The 19,433-nt window shown below is 44.7% G+C and overlaps 4 protein-coding genes across 10 annotated transcripts; 2 read left to right on the top strand and 2 right to left on the bottom strand.

The window, feature by feature from the left end:
• Positions 1 to 33: 33 nt before the first annotated feature.
• Positions 34 to 6,011, top strand: LOC120809530 (nucleobindin-2). Its single transcript, XM_040163388.2, has 13 exons — positions 34 to 178; positions 626 to 767; positions 1,077 to 1,184; positions 1,273 to 1,405; positions 2,020 to 2,123; positions 2,590 to 2,775; positions 2,999 to 3,089; positions 3,262 to 3,320; positions 3,439 to 3,531; positions 3,858 to 3,947; positions 4,176 to 4,346; positions 4,640 to 4,679; positions 4,817 to 6,011. The coding sequence occupies exons 2-13, from the start codon at positions 630 to 632 to the stop codon at positions 4,939 to 4,941; spliced, it is 1,338 nt and encodes a 445-aa protein (XP_040019322.1). The 5' UTR covers positions 34 to 178; positions 626 to 629; the 3' UTR covers positions 4,942 to 6,011.
• LOC120809532 (uncharacterized) lies at positions 5,695 to 8,289 on the bottom strand. 3 transcript variants are annotated; one of them, XM_040163390.2, is made up of 7 exons: positions 8,018 to 8,289; positions 7,539 to 7,663; positions 7,393 to 7,459; positions 6,952 to 7,105; positions 6,722 to 6,864; positions 6,526 to 6,636; positions 5,695 to 6,341 (listed from the first exon to the last, which is right to left on the bottom strand). In XM_040163390.2, exons 1-7 carry the CDS (start codon positions 8,168 to 8,170, stop codon positions 6,162 to 6,164), a joined length of 933 nt encoding a protein of 310 aa, XP_040019324.2. In that variant the 5' UTR covers positions 8,171 to 8,289; the 3' UTR covers positions 5,695 to 6,161. The 3 variants fall into 3 exon arrangements, with proteins under 3 accessions (XP_040019324.2, XP_040019326.2, XP_077939348.1); XM_040163392.2 differs by having other exon boundaries at positions 7,539 to 7,697; positions 8,018 to 8,182; XM_078083222.1 differs by having other exon boundaries at positions 7,539 to 7,883; positions 8,018 to 8,144.
• A 543-nt stretch (positions 8,290 to 8,832) lies between these two features.
• On the top strand, positions 8,833 to 11,941 carry LOC120809531 (patatin-like phospholipase domain-containing protein 2). The gene is made up of 8 exons (XM_040163389.2): positions 8,833 to 9,148; positions 9,661 to 9,890; positions 9,989 to 10,054; positions 10,213 to 10,422; positions 10,560 to 10,620; positions 10,702 to 10,848; positions 11,274 to 11,415; positions 11,539 to 11,941. Exons 1-8 carry the CDS (start codon positions 8,962 to 8,964, stop codon positions 11,771 to 11,773), a joined length of 1,278 nt encoding a protein of 425 aa, XP_040019323.2. The 5' UTR covers positions 8,833 to 8,961; the 3' UTR covers positions 11,774 to 11,941.
• Positions 11,942 to 12,304: 363 nt separating this feature from the next.
• Positions 12,305 to 17,730, bottom strand: LOC120809529 (G/T mismatch-specific thymine DNA glycosylase). Of its 5 annotated transcripts, none has more exons than XM_040163385.2 (11): positions 17,579 to 17,729; positions 16,882 to 16,953; positions 15,772 to 15,932; positions 15,183 to 15,547; positions 15,024 to 15,093; positions 14,662 to 14,797; positions 14,452 to 14,534; positions 14,271 to 14,365; positions 13,929 to 14,100; positions 13,482 to 13,697; positions 12,305 to 13,102 (listed from the first exon to the last, which is right to left on the bottom strand). In XM_040163385.2, exons 2-11 carry the CDS (start codon positions 16,935 to 16,937, stop codon positions 12,975 to 12,977), a joined length of 1,482 nt encoding a protein of 493 aa, XP_040019319.2. In that variant the 5' UTR covers positions 16,938 to 16,953; positions 17,579 to 17,729; the 3' UTR covers positions 12,305 to 12,974. The 5 variants fall into 5 exon arrangements, with proteins under 5 accessions (XP_040019319.2, XP_040019320.2, XP_077939346.1 ...); XM_040163386.2 differs by having other exon boundaries at positions 12,305 to 13,099; XM_078083220.1 differs by having other exon boundaries at positions 16,882 to 16,993; positions 17,579 to 17,713.
• Positions 17,731 to 19,433: the final 1,703 nt, after the last annotated feature.

The raw sequence follows: 19,433 nt of genomic DNA, 5'->3' as shown, positions 1-19,433 counted from the left end.
CATGGTGATCACGACCTTTGTCCCACCCCCTGCTCCTTCTGTCTCCGTATGTTATGGCCTCAGGAGGCTTGTACCGGTGGCGGATGACAGCTGTAAACAAGCTGCGGTGAAACTCAGGCACTTTGAGGCGAACCGAGCGGGAAGAGCGCGGTGACGATTAAAAGGCGAAGAGCTCAAAGTAAGTAAGATTAATTCTCGCAATTTACCACGGACGTATGGCTTGTTTTGCCCCTTTTTCCACAGCTATGGGACAATGAATTAACTAGCCACCGTCTGCACTTAGTGACACTGAGCGTGCGTGCTGGTTCTGACGTGTTAGTTCACAACTGTCCGTCAAAGACGTGGGAGAAGAATAAGCTTTAAAGTGAGCGCGTGGTGTCATTATCCACTAAACACGTGCGTTGCATGTGGCAGAGAGTTTTGGGATTACAAATAACTTGCATAACACCCATATTGTCTCCAGGTGAAGCGCTTTGCACTCCTTTTTGCAGATATTTCAAACACAAAGCGCTAATACATCGGAAAAGTTAGATTAAAAAAATCTAAAAACACCAGAGAGATGTGTACCATATTTTATATAAAATTTCCTCAATGAACTTGTATTTGTCTTCATGTATGTACCTAGAAAGATGGTGGTGCGTAGGGCCATGGCCCCCTGCGGGCTGGTTCTGTTGAGTTTGTGGCTGTGTATCCAGTCAGTGCCGATCAGTATGGACAAGACCAAAGAAGAGCCTTTGAAGGAGGAGCTGGAGCCACCGCAGAGTGCTGTGAGTCTCTCTCACACTGAAAGCTGCATCTTACAGCTAATTACACCAAGTGCCTCTCAGGCCGGAATTGTTTGGGTTCACGGTGTCTCAGCAAGGGGTGTTTCACGTGGAGAGTCTGGGGGAAAGGTTGTAAAAATACATTATTGTTGTTTCGTTCAAAACAAACACAAGCAATACCATATAAATTAGTCGCCATTCTCATTAGGATAGAAATTTCAATAGTGGCCCGAGTCATGTTTGAAATGTTAAACTGAATATTTTAGTCCTCTGTCAACAAACCCAGATGTGTGCTTTTGGCCTTTGCTTCAGGAGACGGGCCTGCACTACGACCGCTACCTCAGGGAAGTCATTGAATTTCTCGAGAAAGACCCCCACTTCAAGGAAAAGCTCAAAAATGCCAACATGGACGACATCAAGGTGCGTCGGCCACTAATCTTCTGCAACGGTCTTCGTTGGCACGCACACACTTTATTGATCTGTGGCGTGTGGATGTTTCTGACCGCAGCAGGGCAAACTTTCCAAAGAGCTGGACTTTGTCCACCACAATTTTCGGACCAAGCTGGACGAGCTGAAGCGGGAGGAGATGGGCAGGCTACGGATGCTCATCAGGGCCAAGCAGGACATCCAGGGGGGGAATGGTAAGCATCCGCCACGTCTTGCTGATGTGATGTGTTGCTTACGAAACTTGTGCTTTTTAAAAAACTTGCACAAGACGTTTTGTAATACTGCAGTCAGATAGAGGAAAGAGCTCTGAAACACAGGAACATGATGTAATACAGAAGTTAACAGTTACTAAAACTGGATGTTAAAATAACACGACGTGTACTTAAAGACCAGAAGTGGAAGTCAAAGTCACATCACACTACTTTAAAAGAGAGTTGGACAGAACGTGCAGAAACGGCGTTGAGTCCAAACATGAAAATCCCTCGCCATCACACTTAGAATTACATTTATTTACTCTTACTTTACCATTTCCCAGTGTAAATGTGAGCTGAAACAAAAGTAAACAGAGCCACTGTTTGCTTAACTGAGTGTCAGTTATATGCTCAGTGCTGTGCTGCTAACTACTGGAGCACAAAATGTCTCAGATAAGCTCATGGCAAAGAATAATCCACCCCAATTTGAATGACACAATCTCTGTCTTGTTTTGTGAATGCAAAATAAGTAAAAGATCAGTTTCACATATTAACTTCCTCCAGCTGTGGCCGTTAGACAGTGAAATGTGGAGGTCTCATTATTCCCTTCCTTGCAGGCCGGACAGTGGACCACCAGGCCCTGCTCAAGCAGTTTGACCATCTCAACCACCTGAATCCACACACGTTCGAGGTGGAGGATCTGGAACGCCTCATCCAGTCGGTAAAAGGCAGCGATGAGCTCACTGAATAGACAAAAGTATTTTTACTGCTGTAGTCCGGTCCATGTGAATCCATAAACCCTTCAGCAGATGCTGGATAAAAAAATAAAATAAACATATTGAGCAACATATTGATCCAACAGATCTGCGTCAGGCATTATCAAATCCAGGAAGAACTGCTGTTGACTCAGAACATCCCCACTGCTCCATCAGAACAAATACATTAAACTTGGAGCACAGACACCCCGCAGAGACACATGGCCGACCCACACACACTCTGTGTATCTTGGATACAGGTTTCCACATTTTGTTTGCTATTTTTCCAGTTTTTGCTTCACCAGGGATGCAGAACAAAAAACTACTTGCAAGTTATTTTGTCCCAAAACTCAGTCCGATTCAGTTTAGACAACTTGTGGTACGGTCCGGGTGCACATTTCCACCTCATCGCCACTTGTTCTCCAATTGTAGGCGACCAACGACCTGGAGAACTACGACAAGAGCCGCCACGACGAGTTCAAGAAGTACGAGATGCTGAAGGCGCACGAGAGGAAGGAGCGGCTGAACGCCATGAGTGAGGAGGAGCGCAGGGAGGAGGAGCAGCGCTACGAGGAGATGAGAAAGAAGCACGCCGAGCATCCCAAAGTCAACCACCCTGTAAGACCTGGAAGGAATCCATTAACACAAATAGAGATTACCTCATTCCCAGAAGTAGGAGTAAGAAGAACTAAGAAGTTATTTGTTGACGGGAAAAATAATGGTGCAAATAAAAGGTTTTATTTAAATGGCAACGGGAGGCTTGTTAAAACAGAATAGAGTCGGAGCCCTATAGGAGGTTTGTGCTTCAGGGTAAACTGACATCTGCTGTTTTTGTGTGCAGGGCAGTGAAGACCAGCTGAAGGAGGTGTGGCAGGAGTCAGACGGGTTGGACCCAGACAACTTTGATCCCAAGACCTTCTTCAAAATACATGGTAACCGTGGAAAAAAACAAAAAAACAATCTTCCCTCATTAAAGAAGTGATCTCCCCGGCTGAATGCGTTGAATACAATGAGCACCGTAACACACTGCTGATAATAATCCGTGACGTGAAATCCGTTGATGTGATCACCGTGCTCATTCCAGTCACTGGTTCTTTGTTGCAGACAGCAACGGAGACGGCTTCCTGGATGAGAGTGAGCTTGAAGCTCTTTTCACTAAAGAGGTGTTTATGTTAACGTATTCAGGTCTGACTTTGACGATAGTGTGAGATTTAAGACTGTGTGAAATTGAAATGGAAAAGCCCCCTGGGGTTCAAATGTGCTTTTGCCTTGTATTTGAAGCTGGAGAAGGTGTACACCCCGGGCAACGAAGAAGACGACATGTTTGAGATGGAGGAAGAGAGGCTGCGCATGAGAGAGCACGTCATGAATGAGGTGAGTCACCACGACAACCGAGCGGAGCCCTCTGTTGTGTGTTGTTGACACAGTGATGGTCAGCTGTCATCAGGCCCCACAGACGGTGCAACCTCCCTCGAGTGCAGTCAGCGAAAACATGGACTTTTACTCCAGGAAAAATATTCCAAGTGCATTCCATGCATCCATTTCTCCAGTGCAAAAACTACAATATCCAAAAACAGAGTGTGTCCGATATCTCTTGAACTGCAGTTGATGGAGAAATTGATCCTAATGTGACAAATTCTACTCAATGAATCTCAAAGTACATTTATGGAAACATGCGTTGATTATTATTTGTTACTCAGGTGGACACGGACAAAGACCGACTTGTGTCTCTGAGCGAGTTCATAGCTGCCACTCAGAAGGAGGAGTTCTTGGAAAAAGACGAGTGGGAAGTAAGTGAAACATTTAACAGAATCATCGGATGGATTCGGACGCAAATGTGTCTCTTTACTCAAGGGCTGAGTCACAATCGGTTCCTTTGTTTAAATAAACGTAGTATCAGAGCTACTTAGAACTTGATTACTTAAAAGTCAAAACAAATTTATTCCACCATGTCACACAATAATTTGGCTTTTTAAATCCATCCTATTATTTACTGAATTCCTCACTTCCCTGCACAGACATTGGATCAAAAACCCATCTACACGGAGGAGGAGATGAGGGAGTATGAGCAGCATCTGGTCAACGAGGAGAACGACATCAACAAGAAGTCTGAGGAGCTGTACAAGCAGAGGGAGGAGCTGGAGAGGAAACAGAAAGAACTGAATAATCAGAAGATCGGGCTGCAGCAGGTGAACTAAAACAAACAATTATTGGCAGGATTACTTCCTTCACACGGTAACCTAAAGCTCAAATGATGAGGAATAATTGAAGGTGTGCAGGATTTGTCGTCATGAGAACGGCAGCCAGATGTTATTGTGCTGTGCGAATTGTGTGCTCGTAGCGAACAAGAGATTCACTTTGTATCTGATATAAAAGGCACGTCAAACTGAGGCCCAATGCGCACGCTTGTGATCTCACCAATGATATTTTGTGACGCTCTAACTGTTTTTTTAAATTTTTTAATCTTGTTCCCTCTCCTCAGGCGGTGGAAGAAATCGAAAGGATGAAATCCTCGGTCAAAGGTACGTGTCCCATTGCCACGATTGTTGCGTGACGCCTACTTAACCAAAGCGAGTCGGTGCGGAACGTGCACAGTGACACAGGAGAAGGAGAGCTTCCCATGTGGCTGCAGCTCATCCACAGTGACTCTCTGTTGCAGAGCCGGCCGCCTCCGTGGCCACAGGTGAAGGTGTACCTGTGGTACCGGTCGTACCAGGAGACGCTCGCCCCCCGCCCCCGCTGGGTCACCAGCAGAGAGACGTACCGGTGCCGGGACACTCTTAGCGGACCTTCTGAAGTGAATGCCAGTGAGCGTGTGCGCGTCTTTCTGCCTTGTGATGATTCCAATTGTTTGTTTGTTTGTTTGTTTGTTTCCAGGATTTTCACAACACCAGTCGACAAAGAATATGCCGAAATATTAGGAGCACATGAGAAAATGTGATTTCAGGCTTTAGTGCCCATTACGCGCAATGCGGGAAGCGTAAATCAGAAATGTGGAGCCGGTCCAGTGTTCCTCGTGAACATTCAACCCTTTTGTTTTTGTCTTTTTGGTCCTTTCATCGCAGCGAGGACTTTCTTCTCCATGGGGAAGAGTTGTGGGGTCAAACCGGAGAGGTCGGGGGGGGCGGGGCGTTGTCTGAAGAAGTGAATGTTTTGTTAAGCGCACATTGTAGTTTAGTATCACTGATCTGGTCAGGTAGAGGAAATACTGTAAAAGATATCTATTTATTATTAAACTTAGCTGAATATTTCATTCCGATTTACTTTGCGTAGTTAGCTAAATAAAATGTATTTTTTTGATAACTCGCCTTTCAGCATGTTAATTTTACATTACATGTGTAATTTTACATGTGTACACAAGTTGGTTTAAAACATGTCAATCAATCTTGGTTGATTTGCTTCTTTCATGGATCTCAACTGGTGTAATAAGCCGTTAGGACTCCTGAACCACACATCCTTATTTCATTATTTTAAGTTTATACTACTTCAATAACAAGCATATATCGTGATGACCAAATGATTGAATAACACAGATAAAGTTCAATAATATATTTCAATCTTTTAATGTATTATAATTGTGATGATGTTAGTGACGATTGTATGAAATCCAAAGTTAATGTATGTGCGCAGAGCGTATGTGTGTATGTTTTTTTTAATCATCAAATCAATCATTTATTCTCCAACCCGTAAAATGAAACGGTCAAGATGTGAAACTTAATTATATATAAATTAAGCAGATCAGAGATAGTTAAGCTTTATATTATGTTTCCTTTTCACAGAGCAGTTTAATTGTGCGGAATCATGAAACTCTTGTACAAGGTTTGAATGTGGACAATAAAATGAATGAGCTTGCAGGTCTGAGGTTTGTTTCTCTCCTTTAAGTCTCACACACACACACCAATTATCAAAAAACACTGAGATATGGATACACGTAAAGAGGATACAAATAAACATCCCAGACGTGTAATACAAAGTGGTGCATGAATGACGGGATTGGAGAACATTCACTTTGCTCCATAGGAGGCCTTGAAGCGCTCCTGGAGGTAGCCGCCTCCCGTCACTGGGGGGTATTTGTTGGAGCCGTCGCAGCAGGTGATCACAGCATCATCATCCGGCTGTACGAAGAAGGCCAGAGACTGACGTGTGCTGGAGTCTCCGGCTGGAGGCAGCATAACTCGGTGGACCTGAGGGGAGCGGACAGACGACCGGTTACTCCAATCCTTCTTTTTTATAACAGTTTTGACTTCAAACATCTTGTTCACAGTTTTTTTTCATGACACACCAATTCTCAAAACAATCCATCCGTGCCTTTTTATTCGGATGTGATAAACCTGTGCAAACGAGAATGGCGTCCTCTCTCCGACTCACCACGGAGACAAAGTGATCGCCGGTCCAGCGCTGCATCAGGTCGGCGACGTTGACGAGCACCGCTCCGGGGAAGGAAGGAACGTCGATGAATTCACCTGAACGCCTCCACACCTGAAGGTCAACCAAACAATTCTCATACGGTACCAAAGCAAATGTCCCGATGGGCAATGGTGGAGTTAAACATCAGCAGTGTTACCTGCAGACCCCCAGAGCTGCTAAACAACAGGGTGATGCTGCCGTAGTCCGAATGCTCCCCACATCGCAACTGACCCTCCTCCACCTTGTCGTGGTCCACTGACGGGTAGTACAGAGACCGCAGTGTTGTGCTGTTCCCTTCAGCTGCAGGAGGCACAACAACACGGGTTAGTCACTACCACAACCGAGTGTGTCGAATGCAGAGTGCCATCGGGGGGTCGATGCGCGTACCTCCTATCAAGCGGTGCGCGCTCAGGAACACCTCCGGGTCCAGACCCAGGCTGAGGGCCATCACCCTCAGCACCCGCACACTCAGCTGGTTGCAGCGCTGGAAGAAAGACGTCTGGATCTCCTGGAAGCCTTCTCCAGCACCCGATGGCCATTTCTACAAGAGGAGGGCGGGCTGGTTATTGACGGCTGACACTGACATTGAATTGATATAAAGAATAATTATCGGGAGCAGATAAATGGAATAAAGTGAACGATTTAAAAAACAACCTCTGCTCTCGGGTGAAGACGTAGTGGTGAGACCATGATAACGACAATAACGGCAGTACAGTTAATCAATCAGGCAGCAAGTACAACCCTACTTCCACTGGTTTTAGAGTAACTTATACTTTGACCCCCAGAAGGGGGATCAATCTCTGTCAAACTTTAACGAAGAGTCATTACAATGTCAGGACGGGTCGAAGTGACGTTGAAAGACTCCTTCAGGTCCCCTGGAAGACGAGGATTCAACCTTAGACACAAACAAGCCGTTTACTTAATTTTACAAAAGGCTAAAGTGTGCAGTGTGCAAACTGTTCTCGGGTCCCGACCTCTCGACCTCCAGGCGCACCCAGCCGTGGTTGGGATTGTTGGCAAAGCTTTTCCTGCTGAAGGGTTCCTTCTCTTCATCTGGCTGCAGGAAGAACGTCTTGGATACGTCCATTACACGATCCACCTGTCAGAGCAAGCCAGCAGAAAATACAAAGATACTTTGCCTGATGTTATACTTCTTCTCAGCTTTCAATACTTTTACAGATTACCTGGGAAAACAAAATTTGTGTGTTCTTCATCTAAACAGACGGATAAAATGTTCCTATATGGGTTGCTGCTCATACAAACTAAATACATTTTTTACTGGGCGTCCTGGATCAGCTGGAAAATGCTTCACCATAAATCTGAAAACACATACGAAGGACTAACGAGTACAACCCTGAAAGCAGCACTCAAATTGTACTACTATTTTATGATCATAGTACACAAATCATGCCACAAACTAAACTGAGGTCCCGTTAATTTGCCTTTTTCTCACCTCCTCCTGAGTGATCCCGGTGTTCTCCAGAAACACGAAACCAACTTTGGTGAACGCGGATTCCAGCTGTTCGCGCAGGTGGTGCATCTGTCCGTCGGCGACGTCTCGCTCGCGCAGGCTGCACGCGGCAAAGTCAACCACCGGGATACTCATTCTTCTGTGCAACGACACACGCAAGCTGAAAACGCGTTCTGCTGTCACGTGACTCTTTCCAGCCAATGGGGAAAAGAGTGTGCGAAATTACGCAAACAGTTTGTTTCTCGTCACCTTTGGAGCCAGCGCGCGCATGTGTGTGTGTGAGGCTACAGTGAACTGCCTTCAAAATAAGAGCCCGGTTCCAGTGAACGTGATCAGACATTTTCCATGCATTTGATAACATTCAATAAATCGGTGTCCTTTACAGAAGTGAAGTAAATGTTGGAGTGAAAGAACAAATGCATACAAAGTGATCCTGTGTTTGGGGACGTCACTTTAAAAATCCGTGAATGAATTACATCTTGATAAGTTGCAGTGAGCTGCAGAACTACTTTTCTTGAGATAAGATATCTATGACCGACCCCGTCTTCCAGCTCTCTATCATTTGAGTTTGTCTTTTGGAAAAGCTGAACACATACAAGGGTCGGCTGGTTGGAGCATTAGTGCTGGTTATGAAAGTTATGGAATCAACATGACGTCATACAGCTGCCTAATTGCATATTCAGTTAAGTGACCTCAGCCTTATTTTCTAAACATGTGACATTTTAGTCGATTGAGTTATGTAATAGCAAAGCAAAGCCAACTGAGGCACTGTCCATTGCACATGTGGATATAAGAGATAAGACAATGTGTCTAAGTGAGTATTGATAGGAATCCAAAAGCACCTGCTGTACTCTGAGAGATGACTGGAGAGACTGTGCAGGCGCCACAGAGCTGCTTTTGAGTTGGTGGAAAGCTCGGAGAAGAAGATGTTCGACTGGGACGAGGAGTGGAACATCTCCTTTGCAGGCTGCGGCTTCAGAAGTGTTTACTACCTGGGCGCTCTGAGCTGTATGCTAGAGCGGGTCCCTCGGCTGGTTCACGGAGCCTCGAAGATCTGTGGAGCTTCATCTGGTTGTCTCGTGGCTGCAGCCCTGACTGTTGGGATTCCCATCGGTGAGTTAACATTGCCCACGCAAAAGTGTTTGTTCGTTATGCATTTATTGTCTTGTGGTGAACAGCTTTTGCTTTGAGGTCACAGTTTATACCATGTAATATACGTGTATATGTTTACTACGCGTTGTTGTTTTTGGCCATTGAGAAATGTCAGGGACATGTTATCTCAGAGCCAGTGCCTTTGTTTATGTTGTAGTAATGTCACACTTAGAGTTCATGCGATGCAGTGTGAGCAAACTCCAGAGGTCACATGGAGTTCAAAGCGAATGGAGGCCCAGCGAGGAAAAACACGCGTCACTGACTCTCTGTCCTCTCATGCACTGATGTTGCGGAATATTAATCGACTTTTTTTGTGTCATTGAAGGTTTTGTTTTTGCAACCTCGGTTGCACTAAAAGACGCTTGTCAGAATTTGATAACCAATAGTTTTGGTTATCGCATAAAAGGGATGAAATCATAACGGTGATAAAATGTTGTTTCCGGACACTGATTTTCCTCCATCTTCCTCCTCAGAGCACTTCAGCGCTGATGTTTTGACTGTGGCCAAAGAGGCCAGGAGACACACTCTGGGGGTTTTCCACCCGACCTTCAGTCTGCAGCGGACAGTCCGCTCCCTGCTGGAGAAGCTTCCTGCAGACGCCCACCTGCGGGCCTCTGGGAAGTTGTGCGTGTCCCTCACCAGGCTGCCCGACTGGAAGAACGTGCTGGTGTCACAGTTTGAAAGCAGAGAGGATCTCATTCAGGTAGAAGAGAGGAACCAAAATGTTTACCCACCATGGACTCCACACACGGTGGCGATATCTCATGTTTGGTTCTGGATCTACCTATCGTACCTTTGCAGGTGTTGATATGCAGCTGCTTTTTCCCCGTTTACTGTGGTTTCATCCCACCTTCCTACCGCGGGGTGGTGAGTAGATACATCGTATTCTTCAAAGCCCCTGTAATCAGACTCTCAAGACCATCGAGGCATTTCTTTGCATCCAGGACACGTCACATGCAATGCCTGAGGGGCAATTCCTTTCCATACAGACCTCTTGTGTAAGCAGAATCTTTCTTTCCCTGCAGCACTACATCGACGGAGCCCTCAGCAACAACATGCCTCTGTTCGAGCAGAGAAACACTATCACTATTGCCCCGTTCTCTGGCGAGAGCGACATCTGCCCCAGAGAGGGGACCTTCAACTTCTTCGAGGTGCACTACGGCAACGTGAGCATCCAGGTCAACACCGGAAATGTGCACCGGATCTGTACGTCCTTCCTCCCTCCCAGACCCGAGGTGGGTGCTTTTGAGATGAAATCGCTACCACGCTTCCGTGTCACACGTAGAAAAATGAATGTAGTTGGTTTAAAAGACGAATTGAGGTGAAAGAAGAGCAACCCCCCCGCCCCCACACACACTTCTGTGCTTAACAGACGCTGGCTGAGATCTGTCACAACGGCTACATGGATGCTCTTCTCTTCCTGGGAGAAAGAGGTGAGCTCCACCACCTTCACAACGCAGCACGCGCCATGTGGTGGCAACTAAAACACGCTGCCAGTCAACTGTCTGTTACAGATCTGCTCGGAGCAGAAGGTCTCCTGCCAGGTCCGTCGAATGTGAAAGAAGTGTCCCAAGAGACACTGCTGGAGGGACAAAACCCTCATCGGGAAGATCACCGGGGGCTGGAGGTCACAGAGAATCTCCCAGGATGCATCAGTGAAGGTGAGGAGGACAGGTGTCAGCGGGCGGAAGGTTTGATCGTCAACAGGAGGGTTTAGTCAGCGTCGAGATAAAAGGGGTGAGGGGTAGGATTAAATGTAAGGTTTTGGGTTATAGTAGTTGTAAGACTAGGCTCACAAATCTACAGTATGTTTACACACTGAGCCCAACATCCCCTTTGGAGATCACTTCCAAAATCAACACAAAACAAAGGTCCCTCGCAACAACTTTAAAATAAAATTGTAATGGATCCTAAAAAAAAATCAATACCTAGAAGATGAAACAGAAAAGATTTATTATTGAACTTTATTTTGGATGAGGAGGAATTTTATTAAAATAAAAAATAACTAACTTCCTGTAGTGAATCTACTGTAAAAGCCCAGACGTGAACTGTACCACAGGGTTATGTATGTGTGTGTGTGTGTTAGTGCTGTGGGAGGCGTGCAGGGACCGTCACAGGGGAGACACTCGGTGGTCTCAGGTCACTGACTTCCTCCCAGTCAGGCTGCTGATGTGTCTTCTCAGCCTCCTCTTGCTGCCCGTTGAGCTGATCTTCTCACTCGCCAAAAGGTAAATAGGTTCCAACGTGCCACCAGAAGGAGGCACAGAAACCTTTTCTTTCCCATGCTTCGAATGGTTTTACGTGAAGCACTCTGAACAAATGCGTGAACCCGCCTTGGCTACGTTCTCCAGGGCATTTGGAGAGCAGCGCTGCAGCAGCTCCTCGACCTCCGACCTCACAGCCCGGACAGGAGGAGACGAACAAATCAAACCGGCGGCCTCAACGAACGCCCCCAATTCCAACAGCAACGGCCTGGACTCGTTCTCCCCCACATCCAACTCCCCCAATCTGAACACAGCGGGTTCAGAGACTTTAACCCGCTCACGTAAACGCAAAGGTCGTCAACCAGAAACCACTGCAGGCTAAACCCTTTTAATATGAATGGAATGGAATAATATCGCTTAGTGTGACCCAACAGCCACATGACATGAGGACCAAAAGCTGGACTTCTCAACGATCACACTTTAAAAACAGTAATTGATCCTGATCTAAATCAAGGTTAACAAACACACTTTGAACGCAGTTCATGAAATCATTCCAGACTTGTCTTGAGTTGAAGAGAAGAGAAGCACACAGAAGTTTGTATCGAGAACAATCTACTACTATTTGGGTTTTATGAGTCAACTAGGTTCAGTTAACACAACATTGTGTGCGATTTAACCCCGCTGTAGTTTACCTAGTTCACAATCTTGTTATAGAAACGTTTTCCATAGGATGATGTCAGTTGAAGGGATCATACAAAACCTCGCAATAGATGCATTTGTCATATGAAAATTATGAGAGTAACAAAATGTGTTGTGTGCTCAACCTTTGTGGGATGTCAATTCAAAACACCTCAGCTATCTTCACATGTTTACAATGAAATGACCGAAGAGCAGTCCAATAATATAAAAAAGGCATCATCAAGACATTTTTAATGGACACGTTTCATAAAATTCCTTGTGAGTGACATTTTCATAATCATACAAAATGTAATTCTAAAATTCCTAGTCAAAAAGAAAACTGATGATAAAAGATTGAAACCTGTAACATTATGTTGAAGGGCTGACCAGGAACTCTCCGTGGAGCCTCTAACATGCACGATGATTTCATCCAGCGATCACCTGTCATAGCACCATGAATGCTAACTAAATCCCCAAATCACAGAGGATCATAACGGCTCACACCGATCCATCAAACCGTCTGGAGTTTGATTTACTGTCGAAACAGTAGAGGTGGATGTTTACGCTTACTGCATGGCCGTGCAGCGCGGTACAGTACAAAGGCTAAACAAACGTTTAAATACATGACCTTCTTCAAGACAGTCGAGCATCATTGTCCCTGATTTCACATATTTTAAAAAAAGAGACTGCCTTGAAGATGATCATACATTAGAGCAGGACCGCAAACAAGATTTTAAAAAATAAAATGCAGGGAATAATCTGCAAGTTCTACCAGAAAAGTCCATCTATGTGTGTGTATGTTCCACTCGAAGACTAATAAAAAAAAAAAAAACAGAAGAGGAAAAAAAAAAAAAAAAAAAAAAAAAAGGCAAACGATTGAAAACCAGACAAAAGTAGTCCTGTGTTTATGCGCTGGCCTCCTTTGGTGCCCCGCTGATGTCTGGGATCTGATCTGCGAAGGACTGAGTCATCCACTGTCCGTCTGGCAGCTGGCCCTCTGGTATTTGTGACGTGGTCGCCTCCTGAGCGCCTTCTGAAGGAGAAGTCAGAAACAACTTACTGACTGCCACGGAGTGGTTTTTATTCTTAGATATATTCCCTTTTCTTCCTTTAATTTGTCTATTCCTTGTCATTGCATGTACTGTGTTTTGTTATAGAGTGGTAAAAAGCATACATGGCGGATAAGGCTCATTGGGATTTAATCCACATTTGTACACATGCAGCAGCTCGGTAAATGGATTTCTTCCCTCCGACTTAACTTTAATGGGGAAATCAGGTTTCTCTGTCCAGATTCATTTTGATATGCTGTTTAAGAAACCAGCTCACTGCAAAAAGCCGCCTGTAATCCGGTTCTTAAAACAAATCTGGATGTAATAAAATGTGCAGAAGCAGAACACACTCGACCGCGTTACCTGTGTTGTCTGCACTCGAGAACGTGCAGTGGCCGTTGGTCTGGCTTGGGGCCCCGGACCCTTCGGCCCCTCCAGGCCCTGCCGCAGCCCCGGAGCCTTCAGCCCCTCCGGCCCCTTCGGCTCCTTCGGCTCCTTTCTCCGCATACACTCCACCGAAGGCATCTTCGTAACCAGGATCGTACTGCTCCTCCTTTATGGCCATCCTCTTGGCGTCCTCTGTTCACGTGAACAAAACAAACAAAGAAAGGAGGAAAAGAGTGAATGCCCAACGTCACTGAATGGGATTATGACATTAGGATGTTGTGAATGGCACAAAATCTGGAGCCAACGATGCCACTGCCTATAAGCACGTAACTACTTATTTCTAAACGATTACATGGCGGGTTTTTTGTCAGCACGCCGCGACGCTTCCTTCCTTTATTCACTTTCATCCGTAACTGTGCTTACCTTTAGCCAACGACAGGTCAAAGGAGTAATCAACCTCCTCGACCTCAGTCGGTTTCTGGACGCCCTTCAGCTGGTCTCGGAGCTCCCTCAGTTTGATGTAGAAGTGGACTTTGTCCTGAGCTCGAGGGAATTGAGCACAGCGAGCGCTGGATGAAGGCATCAGGTACAGAGCCTGTGTGTGTGTGTGGGGGGGGGGGAAGAGAGTCACGTCAATACTTCAACGAAAGGCTGCAGAGTTTCTAGAAGGTTCAATTCAATTATGGATATCTAAGAGGCATATAACCGTTTTTAATATTGCCTTGTCACGGATATTTGAGCATAATGAAGCAGTGAGGGACTCACCACCTCACAGTCGGGGATCTTGTGCGGCTGCAAACCAAAATCAAGTTTCTTTGGTTTCTTACCAAACATCTCTCTGCAGAACATTTCATAAATGCCTTTGGGGGATGAGAGAAGAACAGAAATGTGACTTCAGTTAAAATTCACGAATCATTTCACTGTGGCTCTGTGGTAGAGTGCTTACATTTTCCATTAAAAACAGCAATAAGAGGCTTGAACGTCTTCAGCTTCTCTACAAGGATTTTGCCTCCTTCACGCAACTCTTTACTGTTGAGATGGAAACAAAAGAAAAATGGCGTCAGAACAAAAGTCTAATTTGTGCAAACAGGAATCTCAGATGATTTAAGCTAAAGATGCCCCCTCCTGGCGCTACATATAGATCTTCAAACATTACCTCGAGAGGTCTTTGCTCCCTGGCGTCGCTCTGGCCACCATGTTGGTGAAGCCCATTTTGTACTTGCCAGGCAGTGTGGTGTCGTGCATGTGGTTCAGTAGTTCCTCGGTGAACCCGGACAGAAAGAGGCACTTCCCTGAAATGCAAAGTCACCTCGTCATTTCTCTCTGTGGTCAACACAAGCAGATGTATAGTTAATGGTACAGCACATCCAGCTTTAGAACGTAGGGGGAGGAAGGAACAAAAATATTACAGCCATCACATTTTTAATCTTAATTTTTAAGGTGCAGAAGTCAAACGGGGTCTCGCAAAAATAGAACCACTCACGTAACAATCAAAATCATTCTGATCAGACAACTTACAGAAATGATTTCCAGGACCTGGAAACCACCGTCCAATGAAAGCTGCCATCAGTCCTGGGTTGATACCAATCTGGGGAATAAAGCGGCGCACGTTTTTTTAAAGCGTTCAAAAACACAAATAATTTGGCTCCACTCAAACAGCTGAACAGGGAAGCTTACGATGACGTAGTCCAGGTTGTACTCCAGCAGGTCCGGTAGAGTTTTTGTCATGACTTCCTCCTCCGACATTCCCTTGAAGCGGTCGATTTTCCTCTTCACCTTCTTGAAGCTCTCGTCGATCTTCTCTTGCTTGCCGTCTCCCTGAGCGTCGGCGGCCTTCTTGGGCTTAGGACCGGGTTTGGCTTTCGGGGCATTTGGGTCCTTTGCCGGCTTTGGCGCCTTGGGGACTTTCGGAGGTTTTGGTGGTTTTGGTGCTTTAGGAACTTTTGGAGGTTTTGCTGGTTTTGGTGCCTTGGGGACTTTTGGCGGTTTCGGTGCTTTGGGTTCCTTGGGTTGAGCTGATCGGCCTCTTTTTTTGGCCGGGGCTGCAAGAAAAGTTCAGAGAGGTGACGTCAGACGGATGAACTGCCTGAATCTTCGCCATTTTCCTGGTTGATTTCCTGAAGCTTATTAACAGAACCATGAGCATGATACGGTCATGCAGTATTACTAAACTTTTGTCAACACTTTATGCTTAATTAAGAATCCTGGGATCTGAGCTCAGAACCAGCCTATAAACAGTGAGAGAGTTCAAAGGGGATCATAGTACGTTTAGCCAGGTTCTCCGGTTCCTGCTGATCCATCATGGGTTCTGGATAAGACATGTGTGCCATGGCTGCCTCCCCCGTCTGCCCCTCTGGGTAGTGAGACGGATGGTTGAAGCCTGAATATTGGGCCTGGAGAGCTTGAAACTGCTGTGCAGACTGAACCCTGTGAGAAAGAATGATTTTTAAACAAACGGGATGCACAACATGTGAAGTTGCAGCGGGATGGGCTGCAGGGCTCAAGCAGAGTTAAAGCCGTGGGCTGAGTAACCACACAATGTGAGCACTGCGTGCTGTCTTGCTTTATTACACAGTGACGATGAATCATTTAGTTTGATAAGATTCTTATAACGGATGGCAGTTTTCATTTATGTATAAGGCATGCATTGAACTTTAGCACATTCGCTAAACAATATCTAGCATCTTTCATGCTAGCTATATTTAAAACTATTTGTTGTTATGCATCATGCACATTCCTTGTATGTGAACACCTGCTGAATAAACTGGATTCTGATTTGATCAATTATCAAGAGCTGGTTAATCCTCATGAAGGAAATTCCTTTATGTTAACTTTATTGTTAGGTCCACATTGTTTGCCATTTTATTTTAGATTGTATGGCTGGTTTGATTTAGTCAGCTGTAGACAATTTAGAGTTTTGTTTGATTTGCAATTTTATCAAATAAGCCGATTTACAACTTGCTAAATTTTTTTAAATGACTGCCTGCATTCATTTTAGCGAGGATGAAGTATGAGCATCACTTCTGAAAATGTGTGCATGTTGAACCTACACTGTATGAAAGCTCCCGGTCAACGAGGGTTATGGAAATAAGGACACTGTAAGAAATGTTAAATCCTATTGAGTGAAAGGATTCCACTGAACAGACGCTTCCCTTTACTTTGCCTCTTTTAGAACAAAGTAAAACTCCATCAGGTTACAACCAAGCGATACACACAGCATTGAAAATCATCATTAACGCAACGACCCAAACACAAATGGTAAAACGAAACTCAAAAAAAGGGGCACACATGCTTCATTTCATTTTCATCCCACTTTGCCGTTCAGAGGTCTGCAGATGTAGTTGAGTGGACCACCTTGTGGCGGAGGAAGACTCACCACTGTTGAAGATACTCCGGGGAGACAACAGGGAATCCATTCAGCTTGTCTTCCATCTTTTGGGTGGTTTGACTTTATCAAATAAATCAATAGGCAAATTGAGGAAACATAGCTGGGGGATGTACACGTTGGTTTAGCATATTGAGGGTCTGGCAGTGTATGAATCTGAATGCATGTGCCGGGGCATTTCACATAAAGGGTGGCGGTAGCAACAAAAGACAAACCACGAGATGAACAAGACCAAACAAAAGAATGACGACGGAGATAACACAACAAAACAAAGTTAAAACAGCGTCACGTAGAGCGTACGAACAGTGTATATTCTTCACAGCAGAATCCACTTCTTACGTTACACTCGCACCTTGTTCCACGGCTATGCTAACCAGCGAGCTAAACCCCAATGGAAACCGGATCACGTTATTCGTTTTCAAACCGCTTCAAAATGGCGTTACGCTGCTAGTAGGTAGATGTACGGGTGTGCTGGTGTCTCATTGGAATCACAGATATTTCATATTCCGGGAGCTAATCCGAATTGTATTGTTAAAAGCAATTTAGCAGCAGTGCCATAAGTGCAGCTAATATTTGCAAACAGCTAGCTGTTGAGCTAACTTAGCATGGATGAATGGTTTCGAATCGAGCGAGATTCCTCGCATAGAAATCGCCCCGGCTTTACCAGTATTTAAAAACGTAGACGTACCTGTTGTGGGTAATGTTTATATGAGTATCTTCTGTACGTAAAACTGTTATTTTTCCATCTATCCTGCTATTCTATTCACAACATATGAGGAGCAACAGCGGCAACAAAGACATGACAGCCCTGCCAGTCAACTTTGACACCAGACGATCCCAAGTCCAAGACGTAGGTGTGCAAGAATAAGCATAGGTTTGACTCTAGAAGAACAAATGACTAAAAGGGACCTAAACAATATTATTTAGTTTCATATATCTATATGCAATAAACATCTTTGAATACGGCGTTTTTACTAAAAACTACACTGTAAATGTAAAACCAAACGAAACTCTACCTCCCCTATAGAATAGTTGGTATGAGCTGCTCGGCTTTTAAAGTCTGCTGGCGAGGCTCCCTATTGGCTGATAGTGGGCGATGTTTAAAGGGTTTGTTAGCAGCTTGGTGCAGGGATGACGATTTTCTGCATATATATACACACAATAACAGTAAATGAATGGCTCCTAACAAAAGATTTATATGGAAGTATGGGCCTATTTAAAACTTGATCTGCAGCTTATGATGATGACTAATTTACTAGCAGTTGTAATCAAATTCACTTGGAAAAAGATTGTCTTGAGGAATCAGTCCATGGGTTAAATAGAGGTTACAAAACCAACAAAGCAAACTTCCTGACAGTGTTAAACTCTATCCTATCAATTGATACTGGTATGTTATTTTGCATTAATTAATGATTTTCCTTCATTCTTTCATTCCCAGTTGGTCAATTGTGTGTGTTTGTGTGTTTCTGAGAGAGAGATACATTTTGACCAGATGAGTGCTGGTTAGGGGTCATAAAGTGTGTTAAACTCCACTTTGCAGCTTAGCATTGCTTCTCCAGTTAGTTTCTCCAGTTGTTTCAACATGTAACATATTACTGCAAACACGGTAAACGCATTAATCAACTAACATTTGAATTGTAAGTTTAAACATTCTTCATCTTTGTCATCATCACCCACAACACTGCTCACAAATATAACAAATGACTGTTCACGAATAAATACCGACCAGACCATCTTAAAAAAAGAGGTAATAAAACTCCAAACTATGGTTTACATTTGGTACATTCATCATTTCAAGTCTTCATACTTAAACAAAACGTTGCTTGATCCCAGCAGGAGCATTCAGTTCCAGGTAACAACCCTCTCCTCCCCACGTTGGTTTATTTACACCTCTGTGTTTACATCGTGATGGGTGTCGGATCGTTGCCTGTCACTACCCCTGTGCTCCTCGGTCTCCTGCTTGAGTCTCTGCTTGATTACAGCACTGGGATCGGGTGAGCAGTGGAGCTGGTGGATGCAAACAACGGGCTCGCAAAGGTTTGAATAATTGACTTGTACATTTGGCCTTTGGCTTTAAGAAAGAATCTCTTTAAGTCCCTTCAAATACGCATACGTCCGTCATTAGAGGAGCCCTCCCTGACACATGGGAGCACTCCAAGTTTAAATTTATGTAATCAACACCGTAGACTCAATGCTTGGAGAGATGATCTCATAGTAGATATTAATCACAGAGAACGAGTGATCTGTAAAATTCTTCCTGATGATGATAACAGGACCAAATGCAATAATGTTGGTGGTTTACTTACTCAATGCTGGAACATCAACAAGAATAATTATTCTAGGAGAACATATTTAACCTGATATCCCCTGCAGTGCTGCAAAGCACTGCACACTGTGTACACTGTAAATCCTGATCGCTTCGCACCAGGCGGCGCCCTCGATTAATCTGCCCCGGCTCCAGGCTGGGAGATTCATTGCAATGACAAAATTAAGCTTTGCACTCTTTCCACGGGTTGTGCATTTGTGATTTTGAAAATGAGACA

The sequence above is a fragment of the Gasterosteus aculeatus genome, chromosome X (assembly GCF_964276395.1).
Source record: "Gasterosteus aculeatus chromosome X, fGasAcu3.hap1.1, whole genome shotgun sequence".
In the NCBI taxonomy this organism is placed as follows: domain Eukaryota; kingdom Metazoa; phylum Chordata; class Actinopteri; order Perciformes; family Gasterosteidae; genus Gasterosteus; species Gasterosteus aculeatus.
Note: the sequence above shows the minus strand (reverse complement) of the source record. Positions and strands in the feature narration are given on the sequence as shown.

Excerpts from the sequence above, each read along its gene's own strand:
- LOC120809531 (XM_040163389.2), top strand. The coding sequence starts at position 8,962 with ATGTTCGACTGGGACGAGGAGTGGAACATCTCCTTTGCAGGCTGCGGC. Across the intron at positions 10,849-11,273 it reads CCCAGGATGCATCAGTGAAG|TGCTGTGGGAGGCGTGCAGG; the intron begins GTGAGGAGGACA and ends TGTGTGTGTTAG. Across the intron at positions 11,416-11,538 it reads ATCTTCTCACTCGCCAAAAG|GGCATTTGGAGAGCAGCGCT; the intron begins GTAAATAGGTTC and ends TACGTTCTCCAG.
- LOC120809530 (XM_040163388.2), top strand. The coding sequence starts at position 630 with ATGGTGGTGCGTAGGGCCATGGCCCCCTGCGGGCTGGTTCTGTTGAGT. Across the intron at positions 768-1,076 it reads TGGAGCCACCGCAGAGTGCT|GAGACGGGCCTGCACTACGA; the intron begins GTGAGTCTCTCT and ends CCTTTGCTTCAG. Across the intron at positions 2,776-2,998 it reads ATCCCAAAGTCAACCACCCT|GGCAGTGAAGACCAGCTGAA; the intron begins GTAAGACCTGGA and ends TTTTGTGTGCAG.
- LOC120809532 (XM_040163390.2), bottom strand. The coding sequence starts at position 8,170 with ATGAGTATCCCGGTGGTTGACTTTGCCGCGTGCAGCCTGCGCGAGCGA. Across the intron at positions 7,664-8,017 it reads CCGGGATCACTCAGGAGGAG|GTGGATCGTGTAATGGACGT; the intron begins GTGAGAAAAAGG and ends TTGCTCTGACAG. Across the intron at positions 6,637-6,721 it reads GCAGCTCTGGGGGTCTGCAG|GTGTGGAGGCGTTCAGGTGA; the intron begins GTAACACTGCTG and ends GTTGACCTTCAG.
- LOC120809529 (XM_040163385.2), bottom strand. The coding sequence starts at position 16,937 with ATGGAAGACAAGCTGAATGGATTCCCTGTTGTCTCCCCGGAGTATCTT. Across the intron at positions 15,094-15,182 it reads ACAACCTGGACTACGTCATC|ATTGGTATCAACCCAGGACT; the intron begins GTAAGCTTCCCT and ends TTTATTCCCCAG. Across the intron at positions 14,366-14,451 it reads TGCTGTTTTTAATGGAAAAT|GCATTTATGAAATGTTCTGC; the intron begins GTAAGCACTCTA and ends CATCCCCCAAAG.